Below are 17,468 nucleotides of genomic sequence, written 5' to 3' on the forward strand. Positions count from 1 at the left end.
TTTTAGTGGAGAAAATAAGCTTGTCTTTATATACAGTAATTTTTTTTAATTAATTGTGCTTTTAAACATATGCTTTATGTGTGTCTGTGTGTCTGGCCTGTCAGGACCTGGTAGGGAAATACTCTCAGCAGATGGTAAAGGGCATGCTGCAGCTGCTGTCCAACTGCCCCTCAGAGACCGCTCACCTCCGCAAGGAGCTGCTCATTGCTGCCAAACACATTCTCACAACTGACCTACGCAGTCGTATGTATACACACACGCACACATACACATACACAAATGCATATGAACAGGTGTGAAACAGGAAAATGAAAAGGCTGGGTGAAATATTTTTTTCTTTACTGGTTTGTATTTTTTTTTCATAATACGCATCATGTTTTTTTTAAGCACTGTCTTTTTCCCCTCAGTGAAAGCTGAAGAAAACTTTAAGGCTAATTGTAGTTTAATGTGGTCTTCCTGGTCAAAACACGAGCAGCCTAGATTTTCTTGCCAAGTCACACTTCATTTTTCACATTTCACACTTCTGTAATAACATTTTTATTAGCTGTCAAACTGCGGCTGTAGAACCTCATTTAGATTTGGTGACTAAGCGGAGAAAAGTGAGGCTGAATGAAATGGAATGAAAGCTCAACCACCCATCAGTGAAATCTCGAGACAACGATACACATTTGGGTGATTTTCTGCATTATATTGTGAGTTACTTCTGCTTCTGTAGCTGAAACTATTTTCAGTGAGTCGGCTCATTTTCGGCAAGAGATTTGACGTTGTGGAGTTGCAGAAAACTGAGGAAACTATTTGACCATGATACGTTGTTTGTGTGACAGTTATTCTCTTGCTGCCACAGCAGGGAAAGGGGCATTGATCAGGTTATTATTATATTTAATAATAATCCGATCAATGCTTTCAAATATTTATCTTATTTTACGTATGTTTACTATTATTCTGAAATAAAAAATTAGTACTAACAATAGGTATTGCCACATTTGTACACACACCTGTTCAGTTTTTCCAACCGTTTTTTTCAACTTCTTTTTCTGGGACAGACATAGCATCTTTCAGTCATGCCATGAAATGCATCTTGTTGTGTTTCAGAGTTTATCCCTTGTATGGACAAACTTTTTGACGAGTCCATCCTGATCGGCTCTGGCTACACTGCTCGAGAGACGCTTAGGTGAGTTTTTGCTTGTGTTCATTTGATCTCCTGGGAGTCAGCACCCCCCCCCCCCCCCGTTGTTGATTGCTCAGCCAGGTGCATGTTAAGTGTCCTAGCATATTAATCAGGCACTTCTCAGCGCTGCCAAAATTCTCAGGAAAGCTGACTGCAACTGCAACACTGCAGCACAGACCACACTGTCAAGTTGTCATGTACACATGCGTCTCCAGAGGGCAGGCTGCCCGCGCATCCTCACTTAGGTTGAAATCCTCCTTGAATCCTCTTTAGATGCCAAACTAGCTCACCTCATCAACAAAATAGCTGTCATTTCACATTAGTACTACATAGGAAACAAGGCAGCTGGATGAGACCTGGCAGGACTATCAGTGTCACTCATTACCTCACCTTCTCTTTCTCCTTCGCACATGGGTCATTCCATGCCAACTCACCCAGAATTCAGAGCATTTCCCATTTCATGTCATGGAATCTCTCGAAAAAGATTCATGTAAAACATGTATTAAATTCATGAGACCTTGCAAAAAAATCCTATAGCTCTACTTCAAATACTTTTTCAGTTATGAGTTTATGAAGTTTGGCCCTCGGAGCTAAATTTAATCATAATTTTGCGACTCTTTGTGTGTGTTCTAAGCCTCGCCACTTCCTTATTTTTCACAGGATTGGGTTGAAATATTGTACTGACACACACATCCAAGAAACCTTACAGACGATTTGCAACTTATATTCACATAAGTGTGTGTGTGTGTATGTGTATGTGTGTGTGTGTGTGTGTGTGTGTGTGTGTGTGTGTGTGTGTGTATATATATATATATATATATATATATATATATATATATATATATATATATATATATATATATATATATATATATATATATTATATATATATATTTATATATATATAAAGAATTTGGAGAAAATAATAATCTTATTTCTTTAGCTCAATATACACAGATATTATTTTGCGATTTGAACTAATTTCTGATATCATCCACTAGTAGCAGGAGAATGACCCATAAACCAGTCTCAGATGCATCTGCAGCTACTTTCCCTATCTCTCAAAAAAATTTTGCTGTCTTCAGCTTTTGTGATTGCTACTTTCTCTGCCTTTTTAGAAAGTGTCAGTTCTCCGGAGCACAGGCTTTTCAGCTTTCACTACCATTAAGTCATGAAATACGATTATTATTCTGCTCCAAATGTCACAGTGACGCGCGTCTCTTTCTTTCCAGACCTTTGGCCTACAGCACACTGGCAGACCTGGTGCACCACGTTCGACAGAACTTGCCCCTGACAGATTTATCCCTGGCTGTGCAGCTCTTTGCCAAAAACATTGATGATGAGTCACTTCCCAGTAACATCCAAACCATGTCCTGCAAATTGCTGCTCAACTTGGTGGATTGCATCCGCTCAAAGTCAGAGCAGGAGAACGGCAATGGACGGGACATCCTGATGAGGATGCTGGAGGTAGGAGTCACAGAGCTCGGATCAATAAATGCAGTATGATGTGTATTTGATATACACAGAACAAATGTTGAGTTATTTTTAACTCCTCTCTTCCTCTTATAAATCAGGTGTTTGTGCTGAAGTTCCACACAATTGCTCGCTACCAGCTTGTCTCCATCTTCAAGAAGTGCAAGCCCCAGTCAGAGATGGGTGTGGTCGACCCGGGGTCGTTACCTGGGGTACCAGCCACACCCACTCCATCCACCACCCCTGCCATTCCACCTCCTGCTCCTCCAACGCCCGTTGCTGCTGTGCCTCCGCCGCCAGCGACGCCCTTTGACCGACCTGGTGAGAAGGAAGACAAGCAGACGTTTCAGGTGTCTGACTGCCGCAGCCTAGTCAAGACCCTGGTGTGTGGAGTGAAGACGATTACTTGGGGCATCACCTCATGCAAGGCCCCAGGAGGTGAGAGGACACAGATCTTTGCAACACCCATAATTCCACACTTTAGGTGTCCAGCATATCAGTGCTTATGTATCAATGATTGATTGATGAAATTTGGACCTGCCCCCTTTTTTTTTAACCTTCTCCAGAGGCTCAGTTCATTCCTAACAAGCAGCTTCAGCCAAAGGAGACCCAAATCTACATTAAGCTGGTCAAATATGCCATGCAGGCCTTGGACATCTACCAGGTAAGATCTTAACTATACCATCAGTATTTTTTTTTTTTTTTAGTGAAGTTTGCGGTGGAACAAGCCTGTATAAAAATCCCAGACCAGTATTCAGAAGTCAGCAAGGCATGTCTCTGAAAAACAGAACTGTTTTAAATCCACCAACAGCCAGGCGTAACAACTCCCATGTTTCCCTTAATTAGGTTCAGGTTGCCAATAACCAGCAGACATACATCAGGGTGGCCAACTGTCAGACTGTACGCATGAAGGAGGAGAAGGAGGTCCTGGAGCACTTTGCTGGGGTCTTCACCATGATGAACCCCCTCACATTCAAGGAGATTTTTCAGACCACTGTGCCATACATGGTGGAGAGGATTTCCAAGAACTATGCACTACAGGTACATGCTATCTCACGTATAAATGAAAATGTTCTAGTTTTGTAGAGTAACGATGTGTTCACTCTTAATTTGTCTCATGCTCAAATTCCATATCTTGTTCTCTGTTGTTTCCCAGATTGTGGCAAACTCGTTCCTGGCCAACCTGTCAACATCTGCTCTGTTTGCTACCATCCTAGTGGAGTACCTTCTTGAAAGACTGCCAGAGATGGGCTCGAATGTCGAGCTCTCAAACCTCTACCTCAAGCTCTTCAAACTAGTCTTTGGCTCAGTGTCACTGTTTGCTGCTGAAAATGAGCAGATGCTTAAAGTAAGTAGAAGTTTTTGTGTATTTTTTTTTGTGAGGATTTTTTTTTCTTTATTTTAGGCAATCATTACTATGACTGTCTTTTTTTTTTCCACAGCCACACCTTCACAAGATAGTGAACAGCTCTATGGAACTGGCCCAGTCAGCTAAGGAACCCTACAACTACTTCCTGCTTCTCCGGGCTCTCTTCCGCTCTATTGGTGGAGGCAGCCATGACCTACTCTACCAGGAGTTCTTACCTCTTCTGCCTAACCTGCTGCAAGGTAAAGCCTCACATAATTTCTCTTAAGCTTCAGTGAATTGTATTTGACAAAGGTGAAAAACTATAATCCATTGTACATGAGCCACTCTGTAATTCTTTCTTTTTTTCCCTAATCTTCTCTCTCCACGCCGACTAGGTCTGAATATGCTGCAGAGTGGCCTTCACAAGCAACACATGAAGGACCTGTTTGTGGAGTTGTGTCTGACGGTGCCAGTGCGGCTGAGCTCCTTACTTCCTTACTTGCCCATGCTAATGGATCCACTGGTATCAGCCCTCAACGGCTCTCAGACTCTGGTGAGCCAGGGCCTTCGCACCCTGGAGCTGTGTGTGGACAACCTGCAGCCTGACTTCCTCTACGACCACATTCAGCCTGTCAGGGCCGAGCTCATGCAGGTCGGGGTCAGGGATTGTTCTCATCATCATGTCCAATCATTGTGTAGCCCAATTCAATTCTTACTGAGCTCTTTGGCAGTGCACATTCTGTTATCAACCCACCTCTAGTGGTCAAGATGTGGCATACAGCTCACTAAACCAGAATACGTTTCTTGTCTTTGTAATACTACTGAACTATGGAAGGTGACCCGTGTCTGTAATATTCAGTGCATGTCCCTTCACCCATTAATTCATTTAGATTATCACTGTCTCACAAGCCAAATATGAGCAGTGCTGCTTATCCAGCAGTATTACTAGTAACTTGTAGGTACTCATAATCCAGCTTTACCTCCTTTTCTTTCTTCCTTTCACACTTTTTTTTCTCCTTCTCATCTCCTCCCTCCAGGCCTTGTGGCGTACCCTCCGTAATCCAGCGGAGAGCATCTCCCATGTCGCTTATCGGGTGTTGGGAAAGTTCGGAGGCAGCAACAGGAAGATGCTGAAGGAGTCTCAGAGGCTGCATTATGTGGTGACCGAGGTCCAGGGGCCCAGCATCAAGGCCGAATTCACTGACTGCAAGGCATCCATACAGCTACCCATGGAGAAGGTAAGATATGATGATGTTGAGACATGAGACATGTCCTCCACTTTGTAAAGTTGTTTGCAGAGCGCTGAAGAGGAAAGTTTTGGCACGATTTCAGTCTGTAACACTGCTTGGAATGAGACTGAGGACCCTCTCTCCCCTTTTTTGCCTTTGTATTTCAGTTTTAGAAAGAACAAATTAAACGTAAAAGAGCTTGATATTCCTCATTATTGTTCTCCACAGAGGGCAATATATCTTTGTCAGGGCTATATGTGTGTGTGTGAGAGAGGGAGTGACTGAGGAGATGTGTGTGTCCTCCAGGTAATTAAATTCATCTCCTGTTTCTCCTCCTCATCCCCAGTCAGTAATCATCAATCTAGTGCGGGCCACCATGACGGCATTATTTACTTTCACTAATGGCTGCTCCTTCTTTCTGGCTATCCATCTGTGTGCTTGCCATCATCATGAGCATAGGCAGCACACACACTCACATGCTGCACTCCCACCCATGAATCTCTTGCAGGCTCGTGATGCAGCCATACGGTTACTTGGCACATTGAGCGAGACACAGCTTAAAGTGCTGTAAGGTAGACAGAGATATCAAATAACAGTGATGTGAATAACTGGAATCTTGTCAAGATTGTACAACGTGTAAAAACACAGAGAGTGGATTTAAGCTGCATATCTCTGAATTTCTTCTGCTTCTTTTGCCTTTCAAGCTCTTTTCCAATTCCCGTTTTCCTCTTGAATTTTATGTTTTTTCCTGACCACTTCAGAAACATCCCCCTGTAAGTTAGTATTCTTAAAAGGCTGAAGTAGAAAGCTATGTTTGCTGAAAAGTTTACTTTCAAAATCTTTTCTTGTTACACTTCATTTTTATATCTACAGTGGCTTCAGAAAGTATTCAGATCCCTTTATTTTTTGCACGGTTTATTGTGTCCATTTAAAATTAAATCTACTGTTGCCAGTTTTTTCAGTCATTTACAAAAGTATTCAGACTTTTCTGTGGCACTCAAAGTTGTGGTTTTCTATGATAAAATTGTGGTGAGTCATAGATCAGGGCAAGGATATAAAACCATTTCTGAAACTTTGAGCGTTCCCAGGAGCACAGTGTCCTCAAGAATGGAAAGTTTGGAACCAGCAGGACTCTTCCTTGAGTGAACTCTATGGACAGAACTCAAAACACTGGGTCTGTCAAATCACCTGGCTAGTACCTGGCTAGCTGTGAATCATGATGATGGAAGGATGAATGCAGCCAAATACAGAGAGGTGCTCGAAAAGCACACGCTCCAGAGTGCATGTGACCTGAGACTGGGGTGGTTGTTCAACTTTCATCATGACAGTGATCCTGAAGCATACAGCCAAGACAGCACTGGAGTGGCGTTAGGGACATGTCAGATTGTCCTTGAGTGGTTCAGCCAAAAGCCCAGATTTAAACCCCATAGAACATCAATGGGGAGACCTGAAGATGGCAGTTCACATATGCTTCCCATCCCATCTGACAGAGCTTGAGAGGATCTGCCAGAGATCTGTAGAGACTTACCCTAGAAGACTCAAAGCTGTAACTGCTGCCAAAGGGGCTTGTTTTCACTTTGTCATTACGAGTTATTGAGTGTAGATGTATGAAAAATAAAAGTCATGTTTATCAATTTACAGTTAAGTCTGTGACACAATAAAGTGGGTAAAAAAAATGTCAGGGTCAGAATACTTTCTGAAACCACTGAAAGTACTTGTAACAGAATACCCGTCAGAGTCTCAGTCCTGGCAGAAATATCCTGATATCCTAATACACTGACAGGTCTACAATTCAATTATGCGGTGCCCTCATCTCTCCTCTCATCCTCTTTCTATTCTCGCATCCTCCTAATCTTCTCCCCTCTGTTCTGAGTGGCATTAATTAGTTCGTTTTCTCCCTTTTTAAGTGCCTGGATGCTGAGGCTTGTCAGCCCATAATGTAGAAATCATAATGACCTTTGCTTGGCCAGATGGCGTCTGTGTTACTTCTTGCAAATTAATCATGTATACATATATACTGTATATATATGTATGCGTGATATGTAGCTGTATATTGCAGTTTAATTCCCATGTTGGCATTTTGCAACATGGAAACTTGTCATTTCAGAATGGAAAGACTTGTTTTTATATTCCTCCCAAGGCGATAGAGACTGCTCTAGACTGTCTGAAGAGTGCCAACACAGAACCCTACTACAGACGACAGGCCTGGGAGGTCATTAAGTGTTTCCTGGTGGCCATGACCAGTCTGGATGACAACAAGCACGCTCTTTACCAGCTTCTGTCTCATCCCAAGTAAGTAAACATGCTTTCTTTGATTTTGAATGTGGCAAATATGGCTAAATATTACAGTCACTGTAACATTAATTTACAATTGGTTCTTATTTCAGTGGTAATCTACTATTCAATACTAGATTGTAGATGTTAAAATTGTTTTTTAACCACTTAAAAATAGTCAGATGTATTTTAAGGAATGTCCTTTACGGTGTGTTTATCTACAAACATTCAATGGAGATTTTTGTGTACAATAATAAAATTCCGGACATATTCACCAGTTATGTGTTTTGGGTTGCTGTATCAGTACTACCATAGGTACTTAAGTCTCCATAGATGGCAGGAAGTGATAAAATGACAGTGCATTTGGCATTGGGTGTGTACCCAGCCAGGCCTCCGATCAATCATCCCCCTCTTTAACCTGTACTTGACTTAACTTGAACTTGATCTCTACCCCCTGCACAGTTTACCCCTCCCCTCCACTGTTCTCTCCCAACCCCACCCACCACACTGCCTCTGCATCCCTTCCCCACTACCTCCAACCCTGACCCCCCCCCACCTGCTGACATGCCCTACTTTTCAGTCTCTCACGTCATGTCTTCTCCACTCTCCCCAACACACACTGCCTCATCAATTCTGTCTCAAGAGCAGGAATTGCTAATTACACACTGGCAGGCACCCCCCCACCCCCACCACCCTCTGGCAGGCTTCACTGCGAGGCAGAGACACATACATGAACAGGCAAACAGGAAGGGTGGGGGGGCTGGTTGTCGGGTGGGTTAGTCACATTACCATCATTGATCTCTGGGCAGGGGCTAATTGACTTTCCCCTGTCTGTTTACGCTACACCATGCCCCTTACACTCTCCTGTCATTATGCACTAACACACATGCACATGAATACGTCTGTGTGCACATTTCTGTGGGGATAATGAAGTGTGTCAGTTATGATCAGGGGGGCCACGCTGCCGCCTCTTCTTGTCAGATGTCTCGATTTGCAGTGTCTCTCTCCCCTGAAGGATTTTGTCTCCTTTTTTTTTCTCTCCTCTCTTTTTCTGCCTCCCTTCATTTTCTTCCCACAGTCTCTCTTTGCCTCCGTATTTGGTCACTGTAAATATAGCATCTCTGTTTAGAGAGAAAAAAGACACACAGCGATTCATGAAATGCCAACTGGTGAGAACGGAGCAGTGCTGAAGTGGCAGGCCACCGAATGAATGAAGGCCAATTGATCTGACATTCTGTCAACCATGCCACCCCCCACTTTCTCCGCCCGCCACGTTCCTCCCTCGCCTCTTTCCTTTCCTCTCAGTCCCCTCCCTACCCACCCACCCACGTCTTCTCTTTCCTCCTCCAAAGAGCAGTCTTTTAAATGGCAATAATGAAATGAAGTGATCCATCAGGTCTGCCCCTGGCGTGTGGCATTATAAAACACAAGCTCAAGCATGGAGAAAACAGCTGCTCAATCACACCGCGGCCCAGTTGCCTTCAGCTGCAGTAAATAACAAAAATACCAACAGGGGACAAAGAGGGAGGCAGAGAAATAGAGAGGAATGAGGAACTAAGAAGACAGAGAAAATTTAAAGACAAAAACAATCAGAGATGTTCTGGGCGGCAGACAGAAAATGGAGATGGATTTTTACTTTGAAATATTACACAAATGGCACAAACCACTACATGATTTTTGGGCGTCTTGCTTTAAAAGAAAGGTTCAGTGCTTATCGTCACATGATAATATGTTGTCCTTATTAATATGTAATCCTCAAATTCACTGTGTGCTTTTCTCCCCCATTAGTTTCACTGAGAAGTGGATCCCCAATGTCATCATCTCTCACCGCTACAAAGCACAAGACACGCCTGCCCGCAGAACATTTGAACAGGCCCTGACTGGGGCATTCATGTCTGCTGTGATAAAGGACTTGAGGCCCAGTGCGCTGCCCTTCGTAGCCAGCCTGATTCGCCATTATACCATGGTCGCTGTGGCCCAGCAGTGTGGTGAGGGACTGCTGCTCTTCGTACTCTCTACATCTAATATTAGCCTTCTGTTTTGCCCTGGCGTTGGCATTTATTCCCAGCTGTACAAGAAAATCAGTCACTTTCCAATTTTGACCTTGCTCTGATTTTATTAAAATTCTGGCTTTTGATTTTGTATTTAACATAACAGAGAGAGAAACTTAAATTTAAAAGTTACACATTAAGTGTAGCTGTAACATCTTTTGATCCATGTTAAAATTAACATAGATCACGTTCAACATAATTCCTTTCCTTTTGTCCTCTCCCTTGGTCCCAGGTCCGTTCCTGTTGCAGTGCTACCAGCTGGGCAGCCAGCCAAGCACGGCCATGTTCCACAGTGAGGAGAATGGCTCAAAGGGCATGGATCCGTTGGTTCTGATTGATGCCATAGCTATCTGCATGGCCTACGAGGAGAAGGAGCTGTGCAAGATTGGAGAAGTGGCCCTGGCCGTAATCTTTGACGTGGCCAGCATCATCCTCGGGTCCAAGGAGAGGGTAAGCAACTGGGAGGAGGGTGGTGGAGGGATCAGTGATTTGTGGATTTAATCAAGTCATTTGCTCATTGTGTCATTGTTTTGTAACAGTGATAAACCGTTTTGGTCATTAAGATAACTTGAGAAATGATTTTACTTTGAAATGAAGTGTTTGATTTATGCTTTCATGTTTTTTTTTTAATGGGAATCAGTTAATCATCCTGGCCTCTTGTCTATATCTCCAGGCATGTCAGCTGCCCTTGTTCTCGTACATTGTGGAGCGTCTGTGCGCCTGCTGCTACGAGCAGGCCTGGTACGCCAAGCTTGGTGGCGTAGTGTCTATAAAGTTCCTCATGGAGAGACTGCCTCTGATCTGGGTACTGCAGAACCAGCTCACCTTTCTTAAGGCCCTTCTCTTTGTCATGATGGACCTCACAGGAGAGGTAAGAGCAGATTAGTGCATAATCTCATATTTACCTAATAATTTCAAAAGGGCTGGAAGTGACATCTCCGTTTATTAGTTAGCTGTTGAGTGCAGAGGTGCATCTCCATCTTTTGTCGCCTTTTGTGCTCCCATGATGTTTTACAAAAGCTCGTGTAACAACTCGTAACCTTGCTCACTTGTCGCACTGCTCCACTCTTAATGCTACAGCATTCTACTTACAATCGTATTGATTTTCACACAGGTGTCAAATGGAGCGGTAGCCATGGCTAAGACCACTCTGGAGCAGTTGCTGGTGCGCTGTGCCACTCCACTGAAAGATGAGGAAAAGACAGAGGAGCTGCTCGCTGCCCAGGACAAGTCTTTCCACATGGTCACGCATGACTTGGTCCGAGAGGTCACCTCTCCCAACTCCACCGTCAGAAAGCAGGCCATGCATTCTCTGCAGGTGTTAGCCCAGGTCACCGGCAAGAGTGTGACCGTCATCATGGAACCGCACAAAGAGGTAAAGCCAAGGACTGTTAAGTTTTCTAAAAGCGTTGTCTAAGATTGTGTTTTAATGCTGCACAAGACAAGACATTTATATAAAACCTTCCTCTGTTTCCACCTTGAACACAAAACTAACTATAACAAAGGAACGTGTCTGATCACCCTTGACTGATGTCTTCTGATAATGTCTCAATTTTGAGACAGTGAAATACAAAATATGTTTTAATCTACGTTCATTTTCATGGGGTTTCCTTATTTTCAGGTGTTGCAAGATATGGTTCCCCCCAAGAAACACCTGCTTCGCCACCAGCCCGCCAACGCCCAGATCGGCCTGATGGAGGGCAACACCTTCTGCACCACCCTGCAGCCCCGCCTCTTCACAATGGACCTCAATGTTATGGAGCACAAGGTGTTCTACACCGAGGTATGCAAGACTCAAAAATCAGAAAGCAAATTTCCTTTTCAGATTGTTTCTTGATATACCATATTAATGAATATCTTTTACTAATGTCTAATGGTACAGTGTTATTTGGTGCAAAGTCATCTCAGATTTGAATCAGACACATTTCCACAAATGATAAAAACAGAGAAATCTGTGTACTCCCACCTTCATCACCTCCTCTGTGAAATAAAGAAGATTCTTTCAGTTCATCATCAAGTGTTTGCTGAGTTGTTTTATCACATTTGGTTCTTTGCCATCTGAGCGCCTTGTTTGCTAGTGATGTGGCAACAGCACGCTCCTCCACTGCACTCTTTGAAACCTAAATGTCTTATATCAGCACTTTTAGCAGTCTTGATTGTTGACCGCTGACCTTTGTTTGTGTGTGTGTGTGTATGTGTGTGTGTGTTTTTTTCCCCTCCCCCTCTCTTTCAAGCTGTTGAACCTGTGTGAGGCGGAGGATGCTGCTCTAATGAAGCTGCCCTGTTACAAGAGCCTTCCCTCCCTGGTTCCCCTTCGCATCGCTGCCCTCAGTGAGTAGCCCCCGCTGAACCTGATAGTGGTTCCCTGTTTAATTGGAGCTTTGCAATTGATGCTTACTTGTCTTTTTTTGAATTTTAACGCAAAACCTAATCCTCAACCTTGGGGAAATTAAAATGACAGATTTTATTACATTTTATTGGTCTAACTATTTATTTATGTTAGCAGAGATTGTTGTGATGATTATTGTTGTTTCACCACCGTGTGAACTGGATGAATAAGCAGTTTACTGAAATCACTGAAGTTCTTAAATCATCTGAATCTTGTAATTTTTGGATTATTTTATTGATTTGACTCATCTCTTGTCTATTTCTTGTCAGAAAGGAAGTGTTATTGATGTTCTTTCTTTCCTGCATAGATGCCCTGGCAGCCTGTAATTACCTACCACAGTCCAGAGAGAAGATCATTGCTGCGCTGTTTAAAGCCCTCAACTCCACCAACAATGAACTACAGGAAGCAGGAGAGGCGTGCATGAGGAAGGTCAGTCCAACATCTCTCGCTTTCTTGTTGCTTTGTAATTACTTTTGATTTAAGTGATAGCACTGTATAGGAAATGTATCAGTATCCCTTGTAATTGTTTTCACCCCTCAAACCCGTCATCTTTACTAAGAATAACCAGTGCGTTTTTGTTGTAGACACTTTAATGATTTCTCATATTTTCAAAATCACTTAGATCATTAGATTTAGCAGATACATGATATCATGTCATCCTACATTAAGTCCAAGAGGAACATTCACTGGACATGTTTCTGGTTTACGTTCATCATCACTGTGCTGTGGAAATATTTCAGGGAGGCTACATTTTGAAACTTTTATTTTGAAATTTTCACGATCCACAATCAGCCCTGCTTCACTTCGATTTTAGTGTCGTTATATTTACTTTTATTTATTTATATTTCCATTGATTTGAATTTAATTTCAAGACTTTATCTATTTACCTTGAAACCTCAGACCTGTGTTGTATCACCCGTATCAGCTGCTACCGCCTTTGAGCAAAAAAAGAAAAAAAAAAGCCTGAGACGAATGGACATGACCTTTCCAAATCTGGATTAAAGACTGTGTCTCTGCACCTTTGAAGTGGTCCTCTACTTTGCCATCCTTGTGCTTTCACCTCTTAATTTATCTGTTTGCATCTTCATGTTATTTTACATTTTGCTTCTTTTTGTAAATTTAGTTTTGTTTTATTTTCTTGTTTTTCCTTGTTCTCTTCCTTATTGCCTTATTTGTCTTTTATCTGTATCACTCATGTCCTTTGCCATCTTAGAAGTCATTTGTTAATCCTCCCCTCGTTCCATTTCCCCACCCAGTTATCTTCATATGGACCTCCCTCTGCTTTATCACACTCTCCCTGAACCAGCTCTGCCTCTATTAATCAAGCATCCATACCATTGTACCCTCTATCCATCTAGCTGCCCAAGCTTTTCGTCACTTTTTCTTCCCATTTCTATGTCCTTCATTTTCTTTCCTTACCATTGTCACTCCTTTTCACTATCCTGTGATTTATTTATTTATTTTTTGGGACCTAGCCATTCTCTGCTCTCTCTCCATTCTTTCATCTCTGTCCTGCTAGCACTAATGAGCGTTGCCATGGCCCGATCGATACAGGATGGAGTGTTTGTTCTCAGCGCTGAGAGGAAAATGAATGTGGCTGCCATGCATCATTCCCCTCCCGTCTGTGTGAGGGTGTGGGTGTGCGTCATCAGTGTTTGGATGTTGGCATGTGTGCTTGTTTACGGCTGGCCATGCCCTCATTTGAGTGGCCTTAGTTCCTTAATGGAGACACAAGAGGTAGTGAGCACTTCATGGGGATAGGAAGCCTGACAAGGCCAGGTCTGATGTGAAGGAAAAATTATTTTTGGAGGGGAAATTAAAATGATTTGGTTGAAAGCAGTGAGGAAAAAAAAGATCTGCTCACAGATCTGAATAGTATTTTATAACTTTCATAGATTTTTTTTAATACGAGGTTCAACAGAGCAAAACAAGCTTGTATTTTTAGTTATGATAATTACGTAAATTCAGCAGAGGCAAATATTTACACCTCCACTTTTCCAACAGCCCTACTGTACTCAATGCTGAATTTGTACCTTGGGTTTTTTGCAATATTTCTTTTAAGAATTGTAAAAAGTTTATTAGAAATTTTTTTTAAATTGTGCTTCATGTGTTCCTGAATTCTATTTTAGTTCCTGGAAGGTGCGACCATTGAGGTGGACCAGATCCACACTCATATGCGCCCCCTACTAATGATGCTTGGTGACTACCGCAGCCTGACGCTCAACGTGGTGAACCGCCTAACGTCTGTCACACGTCTTTTCCCCAACTCCTTCAATGACAAGTTCTGTGACCAGATGATGGTGAGAATCCTAAACCCCCTGCACTCCGCCTCCTCTTCATGCCTCAACACTTATTTCTTGTCTTTTATTCAAATCACCTGACAGCACAGAATGCAGTATATCATGGCAACTGACTTTTTAACAGTGGCAGTGTCTCTGCTAGGGTTTAAACTAAAAATGATTTTCGAGTGTCTAAAAATCTGATTTTTAAAAGTTAGAGTATTCTGTAGGTTAATAAAATAAGGCTAGTTAGTAAATACGAGTGTGCTCTTTAAAAAATGAGCAATAACAAGTTTCCTGTCCTACAACATAAAATTTGAATGTTATTATTTACAACCACAATAATATCTTCATAAAAATCTAACCCGTAAGAATGTGGCTCAAGATTCGTACTGCCACAACGTATTTCAGTGTTGTACCTCTAACATATGCTTCTAAGCATTTAAATCAGAATGGCATGTGCTGATGCAATCCGTGTTGGCAGCTGTGTCACAGGTTAATACTTTTGGGTATTAACCTATGACAGCAGGGCTCACAGGGTTAATACACAATGACAGTGACTGGTGTCTGGGTTCTTGTCTACTCTATGATCGTTTCGTAGCTAAACAAAGCTTTGCATTAGAGATTTTGTCAATCATGTGAACATTACTTGAATTTCTTGAGCAAATATTCAGTCCTTGTTGGTGCCATGTTCTACCCACTGAGCTAGACAGCAATGAACACACACACACACACACACACTACTCACACACAGTCTAAATCTTATTGTACTGCCTCTGTCTTTCTCAGCAACACCTGAGGAAGTGGATGGAGGTGGTTGTACTGACACACAAAGGAGGCCAACGCAGTGATGGCAGTGTAAGTATAAACAGTTCAGATTGTCCCATACCCACACCTTACAGCACTGAGAAATCTAATACAAATGTGCAGCTTTCACCACTCATGACATGTAGATGTGTCTTGTTTCTTTCATCCACCTTGAAATCCTGCTTGAATGCAATACAGAAGCAGTCATAGCCCGTAGGAACAGGTCAATACAGCTGTCTGCCGGCACCTTTTTTTCTTCAGTTGATCTCTCCTGCCTAAACCAAACAGCTCTCAGTGAAGGGGCAGAGAAATTGCCCCTTATACACACAAAGCCATAGTCACATGTAGTCAACACCTCCTTAATGTGGCCTCCTCCCAGATGAGTTGTGAGTGGCCATATTACAATCAATGATTAATTAGGCGCCAGGCAGGCGGTGGTGGGCCCAGCGCTGCATCTCCTCATTATCTTCCCGACAGATAACCTTGTAAAGGCAGAGAAAAGGTGAGAGAGAAAGAGGGGAAAAACAGCTGCCTCGCCCTCGTAGAAATAAAGCCAGTTTTTTTTTTTCCTCCTGCCTTCTCTTTATGTGAGTTCTTCCTGCCCCATCTCAAAATGGTGTGGTTAATTAGATGCAAATTGGCCCTTTGTCTCACTCCCTCCAGCTCGTGGTCTTTGTGCCTGTTGACAGCAAGGCTGGCAGTGACAATAAAGCAAGGGTCATGGGTTCAATTAGCCAAGCCTGATAAAGACAAAAAACGGAGAAAGAGGGATAGAGCAGGGCTGAAAAGGATGGCCTGAAGACATGTAGGCATGAAAGAGGGTTTTGACAGAGAGGAGGAGAATGTGGAGTGGAGTAACGAGGAGCATAGAGCATGTTTGGAGGGAAAAAAAACTTTTAATTTGCCTGAAAAGGTTTAACTAAAACAAAATGTCAGTTTCTGTATTCAGGACACAATATCTGTCAGAAGAGAGTTTTTCCTCCAAATGCCATGGATTCTGTGTTGGATTCTCGACGAACATTCAGTTATGGCCCATGCCCGGTTACACACCCAGTTCTGGGAAAAGTTCTTCCCGTGGTTTTTCGTAAAAGGTCGCCGCTGTCCCATTCATTTCATTATCACCCCGTCTTATCTCCTCACCTTCCATATGGAACAAAGACAGACAACACACAGGCACACAAAAATGCACACATACTGCTCTGCTGACTCTGATCATTGTCTCCCGTTCCGGTACAGCCTGCGTTGGAGGGCGTTGAGGTGAGATGTGACCTGGTGTTGCGCCCTCTGTTGGTGATTCTCTGTCAGTGATTAAACGTACAGTTGAACCGATGTTGTGCTGGTGAATTGAACCAATGTTGTGGTAGTGGTGCTGGTGAAGTTGCCCTGTATTTTTGTGTCCATGTGTCTGTCATCGTCCTCAGAAACATAACTGTCATCTCAGCCTTGCTCTAGCCTCATATTTTGACTGTTAAAATGTCCAATTCTCCCCTTTTTCCCTTTGACGTTTGCTCCAAATATTGTTTATAGGTTTACGAAGACTATCATACGTTCTGTCTTTTATTTGTTTGTATCCCGTGCATTAAATCCAAGAACTCATGTGAGCGTGGCGCTTTTTACCTTTCCTGCTGGAAGTTATATACCTAATGACGACAGGTGGCATTTTCAGTCTTTTGACTAAGATTCATCCTCGTCTTTCCACAGTGGCTGTCCATCAAGACTGTCAGAAATTCTGTTTATGTCTAGTCCCCATCATCTCTCCAAAAAAATTCATCCTCTTCCCTCTCTTCTGTTTTTCTGACTCTTTCTGCAGGAGATGAAGATTTGCTCTGCCATCATTAACCTTTTCCACCTGATCCCAGCTGCACCTCAGACTCTGGTCAAACCTCTGCTGGAGGTAGTCATGAAGACAGAGAGGGCCATGCTCATAGAGGTAGGACACAAATTTCATTTTTCTTGGATAAACTTGTAGGGATTGTCTGTCCGTACTTTAGAAGTCGCGTAAAAACACATCATAGAGACGCAGACTGTGAAGGTCATTGTGGATTAGAAAGTAAATCCTAGAGCACTGCCTGAACAGCACAATGGAAAAGATGAGAAAAATAGCTTAAAGATAAAAATGACCATAGTTATGCTTTAATGGATGGATCTGTAAACTTTGCTAATCGACACAGATCTTCAGAAGAAAGTGATAGAATCTAAATCTGTGTTTGTGTTCATGAAATCATTCCCATCTGTCCTTTTTCTGCCTGTTTCTTCTGCTGTTTCCTTTCTCCTCTCCCCTCACTCATCCCTCCTGTGCCAGGCCGGCAGTCCATTCAGGGAGCCCTTGATCAAGTTCCTGACACGTCACCCATCCCAGACAGTGGAGCTGTTCATGATGGAGGCTACGCTCAACGACCCCCAGTGGAGCCGCATGTTCATGGTCAGACACTGGCAGCACTAAGTAGCGG

General features: G+C 42.8%; 1 protein-coding gene across 1 annotated transcript in view; it reads left to right on the plus strand.

The window, feature by feature from the left end:
- The window catches only part of LOC121201190 (transformation/transcription domain-associated protein), a 76,938-nt gene that overhangs the window by 6,142 nt on the left and 53,328 nt on the right, over positions 1-17,468 (plus strand). The window contains exons 12-33 of the mRNA XM_041066896.1: positions 105-243; positions 1,093-1,171; positions 2,401-2,635; positions 2,743-3,079; positions 3,208-3,305; positions 3,488-3,682; positions 3,798-3,989; positions 4,084-4,249; positions 4,385-4,641; positions 5,027-5,227; positions 7,359-7,510; positions 9,281-9,480; positions 9,776-9,993; positions 10,217-10,414; positions 10,658-10,918; positions 11,165-11,326; positions 11,778-11,874; positions 12,240-12,361; positions 14,062-14,232; positions 15,001-15,069; positions 16,829-16,948; positions 17,321-17,440. Coding sequence (XP_040922830.1) covers positions 105-243; positions 1,093-1,171; positions 2,401-2,635; positions 2,743-3,079; positions 3,208-3,305; positions 3,488-3,682; positions 3,798-3,989; positions 4,084-4,249; positions 4,385-4,641; positions 5,027-5,227; positions 7,359-7,510; positions 9,281-9,480; positions 9,776-9,993; positions 10,217-10,414; positions 10,658-10,918; positions 11,165-11,326; positions 11,778-11,874; positions 12,240-12,361; positions 14,062-14,232; positions 15,001-15,069; positions 16,829-16,948; positions 17,321-17,440 — 3,789 coding nt within the window. The remainder of the gene's footprint in view (positions 1-104; positions 244-1,092; positions 1,172-2,400; positions 2,636-2,742; positions 3,080-3,207; positions 3,306-3,487; positions 3,683-3,797; positions 3,990-4,083; positions 4,250-4,384; positions 4,642-5,026; positions 5,228-7,358; positions 7,511-9,280; positions 9,481-9,775; positions 9,994-10,216; positions 10,415-10,657; positions 10,919-11,164; positions 11,327-11,777; positions 11,875-12,239; positions 12,362-14,061; positions 14,233-15,000; positions 15,070-16,828; positions 16,949-17,320; positions 17,441-17,468) is intronic.

The sequence above is a fragment of the Toxotes jaculatrix genome, chromosome 21 (assembly GCF_017976425.1).
Source record: "Toxotes jaculatrix isolate fToxJac2 chromosome 21, fToxJac2.pri, whole genome shotgun sequence".
Taxonomy (NCBI): domain Eukaryota; kingdom Metazoa; phylum Chordata; class Actinopteri; family Toxotidae; genus Toxotes; species Toxotes jaculatrix.